Source organism: Nyctereutes procyonoides, unplaced genomic scaffold (genome assembly GCF_905146905.1).
Source record: "Nyctereutes procyonoides isolate TBG_1078 unplaced genomic scaffold, NYPRO_anot_genome, whole genome shotgun sequence".
NCBI classification, from domain to species: domain Eukaryota; kingdom Metazoa; phylum Chordata; class Mammalia; order Carnivora; family Canidae; genus Nyctereutes; species Nyctereutes procyonoides.
The window spans coordinates 16,966,871-16,985,524 of NW_026575133.1; the positions used below are offsets into that span (position 1 = coordinate 16,966,871).

At 47.1% G+C, this 18,654-nt stretch overlaps 1 protein-coding gene across 1 annotated transcript in view; it reads left to right on the plus strand.

Annotated features, from left to right (window-relative positions):
- HABP2 (hyaluronan binding protein 2) overlaps window positions 1–18,640 on the plus strand; it is a 32,277-nt gene extending 13,637 nt beyond the window's left edge. The window contains exons 3-13 of the mRNA XM_055346287.1: window positions 4,558–4,668; window positions 6,109–6,216; window positions 7,422–7,538; window positions 8,423–8,542; window positions 9,040–9,211; window positions 10,422–10,519; window positions 11,624–11,876; window positions 12,928–13,070; window positions 13,825–13,959; window positions 15,731–15,876; window positions 18,307–18,640. Of these exons, the coding sequence (XP_055202262.1) occupies window positions 4,558–4,668; window positions 6,109–6,216; window positions 7,422–7,538; window positions 8,423–8,542; window positions 9,040–9,211; window positions 10,422–10,519; window positions 11,624–11,876; window positions 12,928–13,070; window positions 13,825–13,959; window positions 15,731–15,876; window positions 18,307–18,471 (1,568 nt within the window). The 3' untranslated portion in view covers window positions 18,472–18,640. The remainder of the gene's footprint in view (window positions 1–4,557; window positions 4,669–6,108; window positions 6,217–7,421; window positions 7,539–8,422; window positions 8,543–9,039; window positions 9,212–10,421; window positions 10,520–11,623; window positions 11,877–12,927; window positions 13,071–13,824; window positions 13,960–15,730; window positions 15,877–18,306) is intronic.
- Window positions 18,641–18,654: the final 14 nt, after the last annotated feature.

Consider the following 18,654-nt stretch of genomic DNA (forward strand, 5'->3'; position numbering starts at 1 on the left):
CTGGCTTGGCTCTGCCCAGCAACACAAGCTGAGCCCATCCATCAGCTGTCCTGCCGCCTGCCAGTGAGGGTCTCCGCTGGGCTTGCCCTGTCAGCTGGATTGGAAGCGTCAAATACAGGCCAACAGGGCTGGGGTTTGGGGGAGGCCCTCGGAGGAACCGTCTGTGCCACGGTGATGGATGACGCCAACAGGGATAGCATTCCAGAGATTTTTATTCCGTTCCGCACATCTGGCAAGCTCCTTAACCAGAGCAGATGCAGAGCCCCCATCACACAAACTCTGAGCTTTTTCCGAGAGACCCTGGGTACCAGACCACAGTAATCTCAGTTGAGGGACTTGGAGCATGTGGTAAAAAAAGATTTCTCGATGTGTATTACTTCCTGGAAGCTAAAACCCATGAAGTTTCACAAAACACGAACCCACAAGAGCCTCCCGGGCTGGTAGGAAAGCAAACCAGACTTGGAGTTAGGTCGGCCTGGGTTCTGATGGCACCTCCTCCTGCTCTCGTTTTCCCGCACTTCTGTCAAATAGGAATAATACCTACGCCACGGGGTTTCTCTATGTGCAACCATATTTATTTAGTATAGTGTCCAATACATAGAAAATACTCAATAGATAATAGCCAGTTACTGGGATGATTTGAGGGAGTTCAGGATAGCCTCCCCATCCTTCCTGATAAGTTCTAGAAACAGACTCTCATAAATAGACAATTCCACAAGGATTTCTCTTTATACCTAATATAAAATGCTTCTGACAGCTGCTCCCATTCTTCACCCAAAGCATTCTCCTTTTCTATAGCCCAGAGAAAGTCTCCAATAATCTGTATTTGGACCTAGAGTGTTATCCTACAATCCAGCAATGGAAGCAAATTCTATGCCAGGCTGTAATCCCTCTCTGTGCAGGAAAGCACTTGGATACATTTCTAGACTCCTACAGAGCTCCTTAGGCATTTTCTTCATCAGTTTCTCTCCTAAATTCTCCTGTCTCCTCTGCTCCAAGCAGATACTAACTTTGCTGGCCAATCAGAAGGATGAGAAGGCCCACAACAGAGGGAAAACCTCACGTGCCAAGCGCATGCATTAACTGCGTAGAGGGCTCGGTGCTGGGTGCTAGGGGTTACAAAGAGGAATAGACGTGGCCCTTGCTCATAAGACACCAACTATCTAGGTGGAGGAAATAATCAGATGGACAAAGTTGAATAATAAACCACAAGACAGAGGTGCCATCTGAGCTCCAGCATTGAAACCTGGCACTCTACAGCCTTCTGGGCCACCGAAGAATGCGGAGTATCTCAACTTCATATCCTACGGGCAGCCCAAAAGCAATCAAGCCCTCTGGGTTCATTCATTATTACTGCAGAATATACTACCCTAAACTTAGTGGCTTCAACGATTACTATTCTTGTTAGAATAAGAATAATGTCTCAATTCTTTGGATTGCCTATTTATTTATTTGTTTGTTTACACACACAGAGAGACGGGGGCGGGGGCAGAGACACAGGCAGAGGGAGAAGCGACATGGGACCCGATCCCGGGTCTCCAGGATCACACCCCAGGCTGAAGGTGGCGCTAAACCGCTGAGCCACCCGGGCTACCCGTGTGTTGGCAATTTAGACTGGGTCCACCTAGGCAGTTCCTCTGGTCTGGATCAGGCTCAGCTGATGTTGGCTGGGCCTCCTGGTATGTCTGCAGTCAGCTGATCGATCGGCTGGGTTCTCATATGTCTGAAGCCTTGACTGAAACTGCTGGGCCTCCTGCTGCCCCACACATTCTCTTATCCTCCACAGAATAGCCCAGAGTCATTCACATGGCAGACGCAGGGGTCTGAAAGAGAGAGAAAGAGAAAGAGAGGAAGTGCACAAGACTGCTTGAGACCCAGGCTTGGAGCTGGCACACTGTCCTTCCACCACATGCTATTGGTCAAAGCAAGTCCCAAGGCCAGTGCAGACCCAAGGGGCAGGGAGATGAACTCCAATATTTTGGTAGGAGGATCTGTAAAGTCATACTGTAAAAGATGTGGCTACAGGGATGGGTGGCGAGTTGGGGTCCTCTCCCCCCATTAGATGGGCTCATACTTCACCAAAGTGCCTATGTGGGACTTGAAGCTCTCTGACCTAGACTTGGCCACATCTGGCTCCCCTACCTCTCTGCTACCCCTTCATCTCCTTTCTTGACCAGCTTTCTTCCCCCACTCAGCCTGGACTGGAAGCTCCTGTGACTGGAGGCCACATCCCACTCTTTTACGTGGACCTCTCCATTATTCCAAGTGCCTTCCTGAACCTGCTGTAGTACTTGGCCCATTGAAGGTACACAACTCCCTTGTCAGGTAGACAATGGGATTAAGTGCCAATAGCGTAGAGAAGACAAAGTAGACTTTAAGTCTATTGAAGTGGAGAAACCCCGCCAGGCGATGCTTCTATAAACACTCTGAAAACATGGGGCAGGCACCCCCAAATGTAAAGGATCTTGGTTCTCTTCCTTGCACAAAACTCCAGTTGGCTGGCTTTCTGGTGACTTTGGGCCACTGAGCCTCTGTCGCTTCTATCCACCTTAGCCAAGGACCCTGGGCCCCAGGGAGGAGCAGCGACTTTTCTGCCTTGTTTAGCAGAAGGATGACTCAAAGCCTACGTGTCTTATTCCCTCTTTAGCTTCACTGAGAGCTGAGCAGACCTTGTTAACAAGGCTGGATTCCAGTAAAAATCCTCCAGCAGACATTTCAGCCATCCCCCGCCACCTAGAAAAGTCACGCGATTCCATTTATGTAAAAACCTTCCCTGTTTCCAAATACCTGCAAAGGGAATGATGCTTAATGGCCTAGCTGAGATTAGCCTGGCTGACCTTCAACCTGTGGGCGGGATGGGAGAAATTGCAGGAGCACTCCGAAGGCACTTATCTATAAACACCTGTTGGAAAAACAAAAATACATCTCTAAAGAAAAATAGAAATAAATAAATGATGTAATCAGCTCATTACCAACCCATTGTCTCTCCCAAATGTCAGTTTGAAATCTTTCATGTCAAACTCTGAAAAACGGGTTTTGGCCCCCCACCCCCACCCCACCTCTCTTCCTCACTCTCTTTCTCTGCTTTATCGCGCTAGATGGAAAGAAACTTTATTTGCTCCAGGAAGACAATGGCCTTATCTTCAACCTAGATCCTCATCCCTGGAAAGGTGGCCTCCTCTGGGAGCATTTTCATAGTGGGGAAAAGCAGCTCGAGAGAAATAATGAGCAAGCAAAGGGAGTCTTGACTTGACACTGTGATAAATGAGGTGAAACTTTGGCAAGGAACCAGAGTTGGCGTATTCAAAAAGGAAATAAAAAGATCGTTCCATTTTAATGGGAAATATAAAGCAGCCATTGTGCAAAAGTCGATTTTTCAAAAGCCAAAGAGATAAAGACTATAAGGGAATGACTGAGAGACGAAGGAGATAATGTGGTTGATAATCAGGCTTAGGTAAAGTGCCACGCTCCGAGCCACCGGCTGGCTCTGTGGGAGTGCCTTTGCAAGTGTCGCTAGCTGCATTTGCTCCCGCCTCATTACCATATGCATCTCTGGACAGCTTCCTTAGAGCTTCAGCTTGCCACACTCCTGCCAGCCGGAGGGAGCAAAGTCAGCCCAACTTTCTTCAAATCCCAAACTTCTCTCCGGGAGCCTCAGAGCTACCAGCATCTTCCAAGTTCCCCAGCTGACAAAGAGCCCAGTGTTATGCACACACTTGCTCTTCCCAGTGGACTGGCCTGGCGTGAGGTTGACACCTGTGGGCAGCGCCCTACACCCTGTCTTTCACAGGAATCTTCTCTGGGTTGTCCTTGGGCAAATCCTAATTAGCAGGCTAGGTATGCGATGGCGATGATTGGACCCCTTTCCCAAGGGAAGTGTGAATTAACCAAGGCAGCGTAAGAGGCCGGTTACAGCAGTCAAGCCGATGCAATTTAGGAGTCATCTGGGGATCAACTGCCCTAGTTCGTATCCTGCCTATGTGAAGGATAGGAGCGTATCCTTAGTTACGTGAAATTAGCCATGTAAAATGCTTAGCACAGGGCCCAGTACATAGTAAAGGCTCAATAAACACTAGCTATTAGGATGATTCTATAGATACAGTGAGAGTAGTTTGATGCTGTAACCAAGAGGGAAGTGACAAATTTCTTTGACTTCGTAAGCTAAGGTGACTAATAAAGGCCCAGGGAGAAAGTTTATTCACAGAACTGCCCAATGAGGTGCTCAGATGCCACCGGATCTGACCCAGGGCACATCGCACGTAGGACCTTAGAGACCTTCTAGGTCTAAGCAAATCGAGGGCGAAAAAAATACACGTAGCTTGTCTGAAGTCATAGTCAGTGGAAACAAGAACTTGACTTTTCCCCATTTCCAGTTAGGTGCTTTGGACCCTGCCAAATGCCAACACTGCCTTGCTGGGTCATAACACACCCCAAATGAAAACTTACAACACCTCACCCCTTCTGTCCACCCCATCAGTTGAGGAGCTGGGAAGGCACAGGGATCCTCCTTCAGGATTTAGGAATCTTTAGGTCTAACGATTAGGGTTTCTTCTGTAGATTGGACCCCCGACTACTACGAGGATAGTTATGAGTATCACAACCAAGAAGAGGACGTCAATAGATCTGCTGCCTACCCAGAGAATCCTGACTGGTACTACACGGAGGACGGTAGGTGCCAACACTCTTTGGAGGGTCCTCCTAGGGGAAGGACAGCACATCTTAGAAGAGAGTGTGTATGGGACTATATGCAAGTGCCTCTCTCCTCTCTGACTGGCATCATCAAATGGGTATTGCGTAAATGATTTAGACTGGCTTTTTTTTTTTCAGTTAGAATCATACACTAGGAGGACTGGGGAGGTTCCTAGAGACTCTCTCCCACCCTCAAATGACAGGTGAAGCAGGTGAGGCCAGGAGTGGAGTTGACTTAGCCAGGGTCACACAGAAAGTTAGTGCATCATCATCTGGGTCTCCTACACTGTGAGTAAAATTCATATTCAAAATCACGTCCTCGCTTTGATTACAGGTAGGTCCTAATTATGCAGAAGAGGCTGGGTTAGCATTAAGCATTGGATTGTAGCTTTCACAAATTTGGCATTGAAATTTCCCTTCCATTTGTGCTGTGTTTTTCTTTCTCTTCACACTCTTTGGAGGCTTTGCACAATTGATGTGTGTGTGTGTGTGTGTGTGCGCGTGTGTGTGTGTGTGTGCATGCACTCACAAGTGTGCTTCTACATTTGTTTTTGTGTTTATGACTCCTTAACCCAAGCAATGGGACAGAAGGAAAAATGAGAAGTGGGGCCCAAGCAAAACCATGTGACTGAGCCAGGAGAAGGAATGGAATGCACTTAGCAGCTGGAATAAAAACTGTGTAACTGTGCGAAGTGGCCTAGAAGGCAGGGCCAAGATACAGGGCATCAGGGGAACATCAGAAGGGACCATCAAAACAAGAGCTGGGCCCAGGGATCCTAGTTCCTGAACCAAAGAACAATGTGTGTGAACAGAAGGATAAAGAATTCCCCAAGGGAAGATCCATTCAGACAACCATGAAAAGCCAAAGGCACAGATGAAATATGACAAAATCTAACTGAACAAGTAGTTGAAGAAAGATGAAGGCCACTGGGTCATTTCCTCCTCGCCGCCAATTCTTCTGTCACCCTCTTGCCTTTGGTCTTCTTTCCTGATGTTCAGAAAGCTTGTGTTTCATTAGGGGTGGGTTTTCTTTCCCCACTCCTGACCTCCACCCCCGGGCACTGGGAGTAGGGGAGGTCTTCAGGCTTATGAAATGCCTTCAGCATCAGAGGCAGACCCCGTGGCACTCCCAGCGAGACTGGGAGGAGAAAAACACTGATGGTGGAAAGGGGAGTTTCTCAATGAGAAACTCAATGAGATTCCTTCTCGCCTGTCCTCTTACTAACCTGAATCTCTTTCTGGTCGTGTGACTGCAGTTTTCCTTGCTCTTTAAGGGCATTTCATGTTCCCCCTTTCCCCCCATCCCTGGTTGTGCATTCACTCTCTCATTCCGGGCAGGAGGCTGAAATTTGATGAGCAAGTAGGGGGCTTCTCACCTGCTGTTCATTGCAATCCTTGACTTCTGCCCACGTATCGTAGATCCGTGCCAGTCCAACCCCTGTGAACATGGTGGGGACTGCCTTGTCAGCGGGGAAAACTTCACGTGCAGCTGTCCGGTCCCTTTCTCTGGAAACAGATGTCAGAATGGTGAGTGCACTTCCCCTGGATTCACTCTTCCCCCTGAGTTGAACAAGAGGCAGTTCCTCCTCTAACTCTAGGCGATAAAAAGGGCTGAATGATTCCATGCAAAGGAGTATAACCATACACATTTTGTATCATCCATAATGAACTTCTGGCATGATAACAAGCAGCATCTCATTGAATTCTCACTCATGCATATTGGATAGGACTGGTATGCCCATTCTACAGATGGGAATACTGAGGCTAAAAGGAGAGAAGAGCTGGACTCTGACCAAGGTGTAGCCTACACTCAGGGCTTGTTGTTTAGAGTGTTTAAACTAATTACAACGGAGAAATATTGTTCTCAAATGAGAGAGCAGAAAGAATCTGAAGGCATGTGAGCCCCAGCTCCCTTTGTCAGTTAGATAAAGGGAGCTCAGAGATCCAAGGGACCTGCTCATGGACACACAGCTAGTTAGGAGAAGAGTGGAAATTAGAGCCCTGGTGCCTGGCTCCCATCTCCATGCTCTTTCTTCCTTCCATCCTCACTGAGATTCTGATAAAAAAAACTATGTCTGCCTTCAGTGACCTATTCAGTGGGTATAACACGAAGTCATGTGATAAGATACTGAGACTAGAACTCTTATGGGCTAATTGCACCCCTGGAGAGAACATGGATCCTGTTCCATCTAGCAACCATTTAACCGGGGTGAGGTGAGCAGTGAGGATCTTTAAATAGGGTTTCATGGTTGTCTTCCTTTCCCTGTATGCTCTTCATCCTTTCCTTCCATTTTCAATCCCACAAGTCTTTCAATAAATGTGTCAGGATGGTTTGGGGTATCAGGCATTAATATAGCATCTGGGTTCATCCCTCAACTTCTCCAAAGAATGACAAAATTTTAAATGAAACATAAAATCAACCACAAAGTAGAGAAACTCAAATTATAGCTCTGTTTGTGGAAGGTGTAAAAATGATCAAGGCTTTTAACAATAAAGATAGAATAATAAAGAATATGAGCCTTAGAAGGAACTGGGATATAATCATCCATGACCCAAGGATTTATTTTTTAAAATGTATTTATTTTTGTCGAGAAGTAGCATGGTATTTCAGGACCACAGACAAGAACACACACCCTGTCCATCACCCCCCCAACATTGTACTGCGTATGTACCCCAGTAAGTAAAATGTGTCCCCAAATCATGTCCCTTGCTTCTCTATGGATCTCCTACAGTGCAAAACAAGTGCAAGGAAAACCCATGTGACCGGGGCGAATGTCTCATCACCCAGAGTCCTCCCTATTACCACTGTGCCTGTAGACACCCTTACAAGGGTCCAGATTGTTCCAGAGGTAAGTGCTGGAAGCTCCTTCTATGCTAGGTTTTCTCTCTCTGGCTTGTGCCTGGGATGTCTGCAACTTCTTGTGTAGAAGTCCAGATAGTGCTGATGTTTTAGTGGCATCCAAGATGTCCCTTTTGACTAGGACTTTTTAAAATGCATCATCCCGGGGCACTTGGCTGGCTCAGTCAGTAGAGCATGCAACTCTTGATTTCTGGGCTGTGAGTTCAAGTCCCACGTTGGGTACAGAGATTACCTAAAAATAAAATCTTGAAATAAAATGCATTACCTCTAGAGAGTCTAGGGGGAACTGACTAATCTGTGTCCCTCCCCATCCCAAAAGAATAATCTTGAAATTCATTTCCTCCAGGAAGTGAACCCTGGTCTATTCCTGGAGTGGGCCATATAGAGGATTAAATCTGTACTTAGTCACCGCTACGAGTCAGGCATTGTCCCAAGAGATTTACATTCTTTCTTATTCTTCCAAAAATACCACAAAGAACAGCTTCATAGATGAAGGAACTGGAGTTCAGAGAAGTTAAGTAACTTGCTTACAGTCACACAGCTACGGAGGGGCAGAGCCAAGTTTCAACCTAGCTAAGACTGGCCCCCAGGCCCCTGCCCAGTCCATGCCTCTTATTCCTTACTGAGTGACCCATCCACTTACATCTTTTTTGCACGGATATTTCCCTCATATTTCCTCACCATATTTGTCTACATTCTCAAGATTTGTGTGTACATTTACTAGAATGTCAGTGGGTCTGTCTTTCTCCTTTGGTAACCCACCTTTTGTGAAAGGACGGGCACCAAGAGTGCCACCAATATCTCCTCATCACCTCAGATGTAGCTACAACTCCTTATGAAGAGCCTTGGTGGCCCCACTTCCTGTTTTCACAGCGGTTCCTGTGTGCAGGCCAAATCCCTGCCAAAATGGTGGCACCTGCTCCCGGCAAAGGCGGAGATCCAAGTTCACCTGTACCTGCCCTGACCAGTTCAAGGGAAAATTCTGTGAAATAGGTATGGGTCTCTACCACTACTTCAACAGAAACTTGGGGCCACCATGAGGCCTCTGGAATCCTTTTATTTTGGGGTTTTGTTCCCGAAATGGGGTTCACGTCAAGATGGCCAAACTCTACTATTGCCTCACCCTTCCAACCTAAGGGCATAGGGGGTGCCTGGCTCCCTGTAAATGAAGTCATAAACTGGGATGTGGTTCAGGCAAATCAAGCACACCTGGGCCTCCCTCCCTAGGCCTCAACCCACAGGCCACCAGTCCTCGTGCGAGCCAAAATTAAAGAACTAAGTTCCATCTACATGCAGCCACATTTCATGTTTTTAAGCTGGGATGAATGTGGAATATACAAGCCACTTTCTTTCTGGAGTTCATGATGGAATCTCAGGATGATCCATATTCAGGCCTGATCCTCCTCCCACTTGATACACCTGCCAGGCCCTTTTCAGGAGCAGCGTGCCAGTCCTTCTCAGTTCCCATGTCCCTGCCTGCTCTCTCCAAGGTCCTGATGACTGCTACGTTGGTGATGGCTACTCTTACCGAGGCAAAGTGAGTAAGACCGTCAACCAACACTCATGCCTTTACTGGAACTCCCACCTCCTCTTGCAAGAGAATTACAATATATTTATGGAAGATGCTGAGGCCCATGGGATTGGGGAGCACAACTTCTGCAGGTAAAATGTACCTATTTCCCCATGAGCAGTCTTGGGTGCTAGTCAGCATAAGGGTTTGTCTATCCCCTTCCCTGCTCCTAGTGTTCCTGGGCCAGCTTAGAAACTGGGGGATGGGACACTGAAACTCATCGCTTTTCTTTCTAGGAAGGCTTTCCTGCATAAAATAGGCTAGGTTGTGCTCCTATAACAAACAGCCTCCAAATCCTAGTGGCTTGAACACCTCAGGGTTTAATTTTCACTGTGGCGGCGTGTGTCATGCAGGTTGGGGCCAGGGGGGCCAGGGAGAGTCTTAGCTCCACAAAGTTACTCAAGTACCCAGGAAAGGTAAGGAGAGACTCAAAAATGGAGCATGATTTTTTTTACTACCTGAACCTAGAAGGGATACATCATCTCTGCACACATATTTCATTAGCCAGAAATAGTCACGCCATCCTGCATAACTTCAAGGGAGAAATGAAGAGGATAAAATGGAATGTCCAGTGAGCATTGCAGTCTCTGCCACAAGGACGTTCAGGTTTTCCCACATCAGGATAATGCCATTTTTACCCCCTGGTGATGACTAGTTACTTTCTTCCTGCTTCCAGACTACTCAGTTGGCTTCCTTCACTGCTCTAACCAAAGCCAAGGACAAATGAGGGCACATATAATCTGCATATAAGGGGCAGGAATTTTTTTTGTGTGGCTTTAAACTGATTCCATTAAGCCAGAGGATTTCCTTTGCACAAAACATGTTATCTCCCACCTTCACTCACTTTGAGTTGTTTCCTCTGTGGAGGGGTCTTCGGGGTGATGATTGTGGCAGACTTCCTCAGAGAATTCCCACGGATGGAATTTGGAGGTGAAGGCAGAGAAGCCCTACTCTCACCATGTGTCTGTGGCTATTTCACTTTCCTGACAAAGGAGACTCTTCAACAGGGATCTCATTTCTTTTCCTACAAACAATTTGTTATGTCTCATGGATATGGCACAAGGCTTGTTAACTATTTTCTGGTCATAGGGATTCTCCTCTGCAAGTTAAAGTTTTGCCAAAAACACTTATGTGCTGGGGTTTGTGCTTATGTGCTTGGGTTTTAACCTGTTGGAAGAATGGCATGGAACATGGTCCCAGGGGAATGCAGGAACTTGGTACTCTCTTATCCAAAGGTTCTTTAATGAGGCTCGGTGGCTTCACCAAACCTTGACTGTGGGTTATTTTATGTTTTCATTTTAGAAACCCTGATGGAGACAAAAAGCCCTGGTGTTTCATTAAAGCAAACAATGCAAAGTTGAAATGGGAGTACTGTGATGTCTCAGCTTGCTCAGTCCTAGGTAAGACCATGGCTGTCCAGAAGCTCCAGGAATGGTTAGGTTGCAGGTCAATAGATAGATGTTCCTGATGCCCCATCTCTTCTGCCCCTGTCCACTCACCATACCTGTTTTACCAATTACCATTCTAGTGAGAACCCAAATGCCCAATCCACTGCTCCCATTTCAGGATGCCTAGCAAGCCTGGATACTTTTGTAAACTGAGGCCAGTGATCCAACTATAAACTCTTGTTTCCTGACCTCCAGTCAGTGCACTCAACAAATACGTATGGGTTGCTGGCTATGTGCAGGCACTATGCCAGGTCTTCAGTGAACAGCGGTGAGCCAACATTGGCTAAGATTCCATGTCTCTCAGGATGCAACATGGACAGAATTCCAGCCTCACAATCTTCCTGGCAGGCTTGTCTGGCCCAGCTCTCTACCTGTGTCCAGAACATTGCATCCTCCCACCCTGATCAATGGGATTACCTCCTTGGACGTTTTCGATTCTGTGCCTTTGTTCTCATGGTCAGCTCTGTCTGGAATACTCCATCCTGTGTCAGATTTTGCCCATATCCAACCATCCTTTAAAAATCAACTCAAGCAGACCTTCCTCCAGGAAGTCCTCCATGACATACCAAGGGAAATGTTATCTCTTCCTCCTCACAAACCCCATGAAATGGAATGGGCACCATCCATGCAACACTTACCACTCTCTCCGTTGTATGACAATTATTTGGGCAAATGTCTTATGTCCCCCACTCTATTTCATCTGAATATCTTCCCCTATACATCAAAAAAGCCTCCCAAACATATGTGTACAGTAATGAATAGCTAAGTATATACCCCGCAATGGATTTACATATTCACACACATTTTTATACATATTAAAATAAGAAGTAAAAAGCAACATCTTCAAATTGAATTCCATAGACTTGCTTTATAGTAATCGTGTATTCAACACATATTAACTTTGCACCTGCTACATGCCCACCTTGTATGCATCAGTGCCGTCTCAACTCTGAAGCTTGCTAAGCTGCTGGACTTGGAGTCATACCTCTGACAGCTTCCTTCTGAGGCCCTGGAATGAAAGTGAGTAGCATGATTTGTCTTTCTTGTGTCCCACAGACATTGCTGACCCAGAGGGAAGCCCCACAGAGCCTCTGACCAAGCTTCCAGGATTTGACTCATGTGGGAGGACGGAGATGACAAAGAAGGTCAAGAGAATTTATGGAGGCTTTAAGAGCACAGCGGGCAAGCACCCGTGGCAGGCATCCCTGCAGACCTCATTGCCACTGACCGTCTCCATGCCCCAGGGCCACTTCTGCGGGGGAGCGCTGATTCACCCCTGCTGGGTGCTGACTGCTGCCCACTGCACCAAGTAGGTGCCTGCCAAAAGCAGAGGCCAGGGACACTCAAGTCTCTGGGGGTGTTCTACTCTTCCCATCTCAGCAGCATCTTGGTGACTCTGGCAGGATAAGAGGGGCTGATCTAGCTCTAAGGGCAAAAGAGTATCTTCTTAAAACCGGATGGAAAAGAGCTACCATCTAGAACACTTACCATGGGAATTACATGTGCTATGACAGTTAATCGTGATCACTATCAACTGGACGACAAGCTAAGGGAAGACAGGGGTTTTTACTTTTATTAATTGCCCAATGCCTGCCCAATGCCTAGGGCAGGTCTTCATACAGAACAAGTGCTTAGTAAATATCTGTGCAGTGAAAAAGTTGACTGTTATTCTCATTTCATAAACAAGGACCCTGGGTCTTGGGAGGATTTAGCACCTTTCCACGACCGTGACCTAAAGTCATATGGAAAGTGAGTAGGTAAATGGGATATGAACCCAGATTTACCTGTTTCTTTAACTTCTCCAGTCTTGCCCTGAACAGAGAAAAATAGAATGCTCCCATCTGATGTCATTACTATGAACCTGCTGGTGTCATGTGACTTCAGCTATGACTCCTGTGTGGCCTAGAGAAGCCAGCATCTACTGAGGAGCCTGAATTACCACCACTTCCCTGAAACTCCCCAAATTCATGGTCGGGGCTGGTCCACTGTAGCCCAAGTTTTGATGGTGGCTTTGAAGGTCTTCCAATCCACTGTCTTTAAACAATTTCTTCTGGGATTCCTCAAACATGCAAACATTAGCCTCCACAAAGAGTAGTTGTTCAAGAAGTTAATTGACTACTCTTTAGCAAATCCTAGCGGTAATGGGAGGTCTCTTAGGAAATGTGGGATGCAGCTTACATTTGGAGACCATGTTTCCTCACATTTTCTTATTTGAGCCACAGAGCTCTGTGAGACAAATGACAGTTATAGATGAGGATGCCAAGGCTGCAGAAGGTCCAAGGTCACCCAGCTCATGGGGAGCAGAGCCAGGGCTTAGCTTCAGTCTCTCAGATACCAGACCATCTTACCTTCCCTTGCAGCATAAAAGCCAGACATCTGACAGTGGTGTTAGGGGACCAGGACCTGAAGAAGACAGAATTCCATGAGCAGAGATTCGGGGTGGAGAAGATTTTCAAGTACAGCCTCTATAATGAAAAAGAAGAGATTCCCCACAATGATATTGGCAAGTCTTTTCTTTGAGGGATCTCTCATAAGTCTTGTTCTGGGTGGATTTCATTACTGGTGGAAAGCTGAGGTTTGGTTCTAGAAGGTGCTCTTCTCTTTTTTGGTCCCTCACAGACTCTAGAAGGTAGAGAATTTATTGCAGAGATCTTTTAGTTTTAAAGGTCTGTGTTGGTGTTATGGATAAATGAGGGGAAGAGATACTAGTAAGGCTAAATTGTGGAAAGAACTCAGCCTTGAATCACAGCTCCCTCACTTACCAGGTGGCTTCACTTCTCCAAGCCTCAGGTCCTCTTCTATAAAACATGTACACTGGTATACAATGCTCAGCTTCCTATGTGTTAAGTGACATGATGCACATGAGTCCCCATGTACATCTGGTACCTGGTATGTACTCAGGTGTAGAGGCAATGACATTAAGCTGCTGCCTACAGTGTGTAGCCCAGTTCTCCATTCCTGGGAACTGTCACTCTCTCTCCTTTCTCAATATCTTTTTTTCCCTCTTGAAGGCTGTTCTTTAAACAATGGGTTAGAAATGATTTCAAACCCCACTACTATTTTTTGATATTACTCTCAGCCTGAAGTGTGACTCTTCCCCATCAGTTAAAGAATGCAGTGGCTGAGGAGGAAGCCATTCCTTTGTTAGGCACTGGTAATGGGGCTTTGCTTACATGCACCCCCTGTTCAAGTTGAAGCTAATGCTTCTTTCACAGAGAGGGTATCATCACTCATTTCCTCTTTCTCTCCCAACCTAGCTCTGCTCAAGCTAAAGCCAGTGGATGGTCACTGTGCTCTGGAATCCAAATATGTGAAGACTGTATGTTTGCCCAATAGTGCCTTCCCCTCTGGGACCGAGTGCCACATCTCTGGGTGGGGTGTGACAGAAACAGGTGAGTCTGGCCATGCATTCTCCTGAGACTCAGGGAAGTTGCATTAACCAGAGAAGGGGTCAAACTTAAGGTCCCTTCTGAACTTGAAATCAATATTCTACTGAAGATGTATTACTAAAAGGAAGTACGAGTGCCTCATGGCTAAAGCTCTAGTTGAGTCTCATCACTTCCATGGAGCCTTCCGTGATCCTTATATCTGTCCCTGGCTCCTACGTTGACTTCCATCAAGCGTTGATCCCGCATCCACGAAGATCTCTCTCCTTCCCTAGGTAGATTGGAAAGAGGATAGATTTTAAAGAAGATGGGTCTGGCATCAGACAGACTTGTGTTAGGTCCCTGGCTTTGTCACTTGGACAGCTTAGCTTTAGTTCCTCTTAACCACACTTACCTCCTAGGTTTGGAATCATGATAATAGGAGATTGCTATCAAGCATTCTACAGAGATATTGACTAAGTCAGCCCCTGGACCGCAGGGTCTGTGCTCGTTCATCTGTCTCCCCTGGAGCGCTTTGCTCAGGGATGTCCGTGTTGTAGGCGTTCTATAAATTTTCTTAAACCAAGCTATTGATTTGTCTCTAGGATGTGGTCTTATCTAAAAAAGTAACCACAGAATTAATTTTCTCATGTGCTGACAAGATTATATTCTCTAACATAGGAAATTCAGAAGCATAGTTCAAGTCTTTCTCAAATATTCAAAATAGATTTCTTTTCCCCCTAAATCTTCTCCTTAATAATGGAAAGAAGAAACACTTTAAATTGACCTGTATTCGTGAAGAAAAAGAAATTTTTTAAAAAAGATTTTATTTATTTATTCATGAGAGATACACGGGGGGGGGGGGAGGGTAGAGGGAGAAGCAGGCTCCATGCAGGGAGCCCGATGTGGGACTTGATCCCAGGTCTCCAGGATCAGGCGCTGGGCTGAAGGCGGCGCTAAACCACTGAACCACCGGGGCTGCCCAAAAAGAAATTTAATACACAAATTTGTCAGAAGCTTTTGGGAAAGAAGATTTCAGGTTACTCAGATCTAAGGTTAGCCAGTGACCCTTCTTCACAGGGATCTTCATTGTCACCCACTTAAACCTTTCAATATCACCATGCTGACCAGAGCAGAACAGGGGATCCTCGGAGGAAGAAATCAATGCCCTGGGAAGTAAGTAACCTAGAAGGGCAACCAGGGCACTACATCCATCCTTAGGAATCTACTGTGAGCCAGCCCTCTGCTAGGAAATTTAAAAAACGGTTTAAGAGGGGTGCCTGGGTGGCTCAGTTGGCTAAGTATCTGCCTTTGATTCAGGTCATGATCTTAGGGTCCTGGGACTGAGCCCCACATTGGGTACCCTGGTCGACAGGGGAGCCTGCTTCTCCCTCTGCCTCTCCCTCTGCTACTCCCCCTGCTTGTGCTCTCCGGCTCTCTGTCAAATAAATAAATAAACTCTTTTGAAAATTAAATTAAATTAAAAATGATTTAAGACACTATCCCTGCCCTTCTGACCTGATGGTCTAGCTGGGGAGACAAAAGAAGGAGTAAATGATTCCACTCCCCTATGATAAGCATAGCACTGAAGGTCTGTAAAATCACAGTGAAGGCTGGAAGCAAAGGGTCCCCACCCTTGAAAGATGAGGCTCCTCTTCGCATCTCCTGGACAAACCTTACTTTCTATACTTTCTATGTTCAGACCTGTGGCCATCTTCTTATCAATGCGAGCTAGCTTCTGATGGGGCAAGTGCCGCCCAGCACCCCACAGTGGTGACTTCTTTTCTCTACCCCGCAGGGGAAGGATCCCGCCAGCTCCTGGATGCCAAGGTCAGGCTGATTGCCAACACTTTGTGCAACTCCCGCCAACTCTATGACCACATGATTGGTGACAGCATGATTTGTGCAGGAAACCTTCAGAAGCCTGGGCAAGACTCCTGCCAGGTCAGAGATTCCAAATGGCACTTGGAGAAGGAGACATGGGTGGGAGCTTACGCTGGGCAGAGGCCAGATGAGAGCCCATGGCTGGGAGGCAGGTTTAGAGGCTCACCTGCCGTAAATCTAAGGCATAGGCAGGCATCCTTGTCCTCTGGCTAATTGGAATCCACATCCATCCAGGATGACCCAGCATAGTAATAGTAGTGGTCACTTTGCCTGCCTTGTCAAATTTAATTCTCATGACACTGGTGAAGGTGAAAGGTCATTACCATTTTATAGATGCTTAGAGAAATGATCTTGGCCTCTACACCTGGGTGATGAGTGGCAGAGCAGGAATTTGCTTCATTGTGTTTAAACATGAAGATGGCGCTTCTGGCCTCGATCCCTGGGCAGTATGTTTGAAAATCCCAATAAGGAACTATCTAAAAGACTAGTGACTAGAAGAAGAAAGATGATAGGTCCCGAGAACTCACAATAATATTAACTAATCATCAGGATTTGTGTGTGTGTGTGTGTGTGTGTGTGTGTGTGAGAGAGAGACAGAGAGACAGAGAGAAACAGAGACAGAGACAGAGATGAGGGTGGGAATTTAGCCCTAGCATACCAAGTGGCTGAATGGCTCCTCTATAGCAACAACCAAGTCAGGGCCTGCCTGACATTCTCTCCAGTATAGGACTTATGGGGACCCCAAGTCACAGGGACCTGTGGTGACTCAGAGGCTGCAGGAGAGGGAGATGGTGGAGGCTTCATCTACTGGTGCTGAGGTGACCTGAAGCCTTTACCCCAAGTACGAGACCAAGCTCCCTATAGGGGCCACATCTCACAGGAGACATCCTTCCTAGACTCCCAGAAATACCTAAACTTAGAATTTTCTGCCTATCGTCTTCATAAATCAACCAACTATCCTGGAAACCCCAGCATGGACACACTAAACCCCAGCTCCCCCCTTACAAAGGGACCCAACAATGAGCTGCCGGCCTCGAGCCCCCTTTGGGAGGGGAAAATCACCATCACTCTTGAAGAAGGTACTTGGCTCTACTGTGACCCTCTGTCTCTTCCCAAGAGGCCATGGATATCCACCTACTCAAGGGAGGGTGGTGAGCAGATGAGTGTGATTTGTCTGAAACCCCTGGAAGATGAGTAAGAAAACACAACACTCTCTTCTTTAGGTATTTCAAGGGCTTCGTTTGCAGGCTTTGGAAACAGACAGTCATGGGTTTGAAACCTGGTTCTTCTACTTTATGACTTTTGTCAATCACTGAATTGTTTAGTCAGCTCGGGCTGCTCTAACAAATCACCACAGATGGGCTTAAACAACACAGATTTATTTCTGTCACTTCTGGAGGCTGGATGTCTGAGATCAGGGTGTCAGCGTGGTCAGGTTCCAGTAGGAGCCCTCTCCTGGGTTACAGATAGCCGACTCCTCACTGTCACATGGTGGAAAGAGGGGGCTACATCTTTGGGGTCCCTCTCACAAGGGCACTAATCCCATTCATGAGGACTCTAACTAATATCCTCCTAAAAGTTCCACCCACCAATAGCATCATATTGGGGAATTCAGCTTCAACATAAGGATTTTGGGGGAACACATTCAGTTCATTACACTGATAGAATTCTCCAATCTCCAGTGCCTAATCTATACAACGGGAATAATGTATGCTTAGAATCCTAAGGTGTGGCCCAGTTTCAAAGAGCTAACTCACTGAAAATCCTGTCAGATGCCAGGTGTAAGCAGCGGTGCGTGTTGAGAGCTATCCCTGCTCACCAGCCTCCTCCTGCCACTTCAGCTGGACTCCATATGAACCAGGCACTGTTCTATGTACTTTGCAAACATGAATCTGCACAAGAGCCAGGATGGGGTGGGGGTGGAGGGTGGGGGTCTGTTGCTCTCCATAGTTCACAATGTGAGAAGCTGAGGCCCAGTTGGCTCACAGTCTGCCAGCCTGGGTTGGAACCGAGATCTAACCCCATAGAGCATGTTGAACATCTCAGCCACGCTGTCCCTGAGCCTTATCTTCCCCACCCTGTGTGTGTCCTACAGGTCCTAGGAGGGCTTTATCCAAATAGAGCACTGCCCCTACCCCCAGACCCTGCAGGAATGAGAAGCTGGGGCACCTGAGAATTTACTGTGTGATTATGAGTCATGACTAAGAGGGTGGAAGTAGGAGCGTGACCTCGGCACTGCGGCCCAGCCCTGCGGCTTCTCTGCCAAGCCCTCATGGACTCAGGGGCATATGGTGGCATTCTCTTCTCTCCCCTAAGAGCCTTGTGTCTTCGAAGGCATAGGAAGAGCCCTGCCACCACGTTCTAGAGAAACCCACTGGGGCGATGTCACCCCATCACCCCTGGCACCTCCTATGGAAGGTCGAGGGTGTCTCCGAATATATTCTGATTTACCAAGTTCACCAAGCTGAACTCATGTATCTTTTCCCTCAGGGAGACTCTGGAGGTCCTCTGACCTGTGAGAAGAATGGCACCTACTACGTCTACGGCATAGTGAGCTGGGGCCTGGAGTGTGGGAAGAAGCCAGGAGTCTATACCCAAGTTGCCAAATTCCTGAATTGGATCGAAGCCACCATCCAAAAGGGGAGTAGCTTCTGAGGTGTCTTCTGAACCTGAGAGCCCATTCTCCCGAGCCCCCAGACAAGGCAAGTCCTCATGGGCAGCACCGGACACCCTGGGAGCCCCGGGGAGCCCCCCCTGCTCTAAGCAGAGACAACAGCTGCCAGCCTGGGGCATCCCAGACCAACATTTCCACCGCCTTATCAGGCTGCCTCGTGGGTA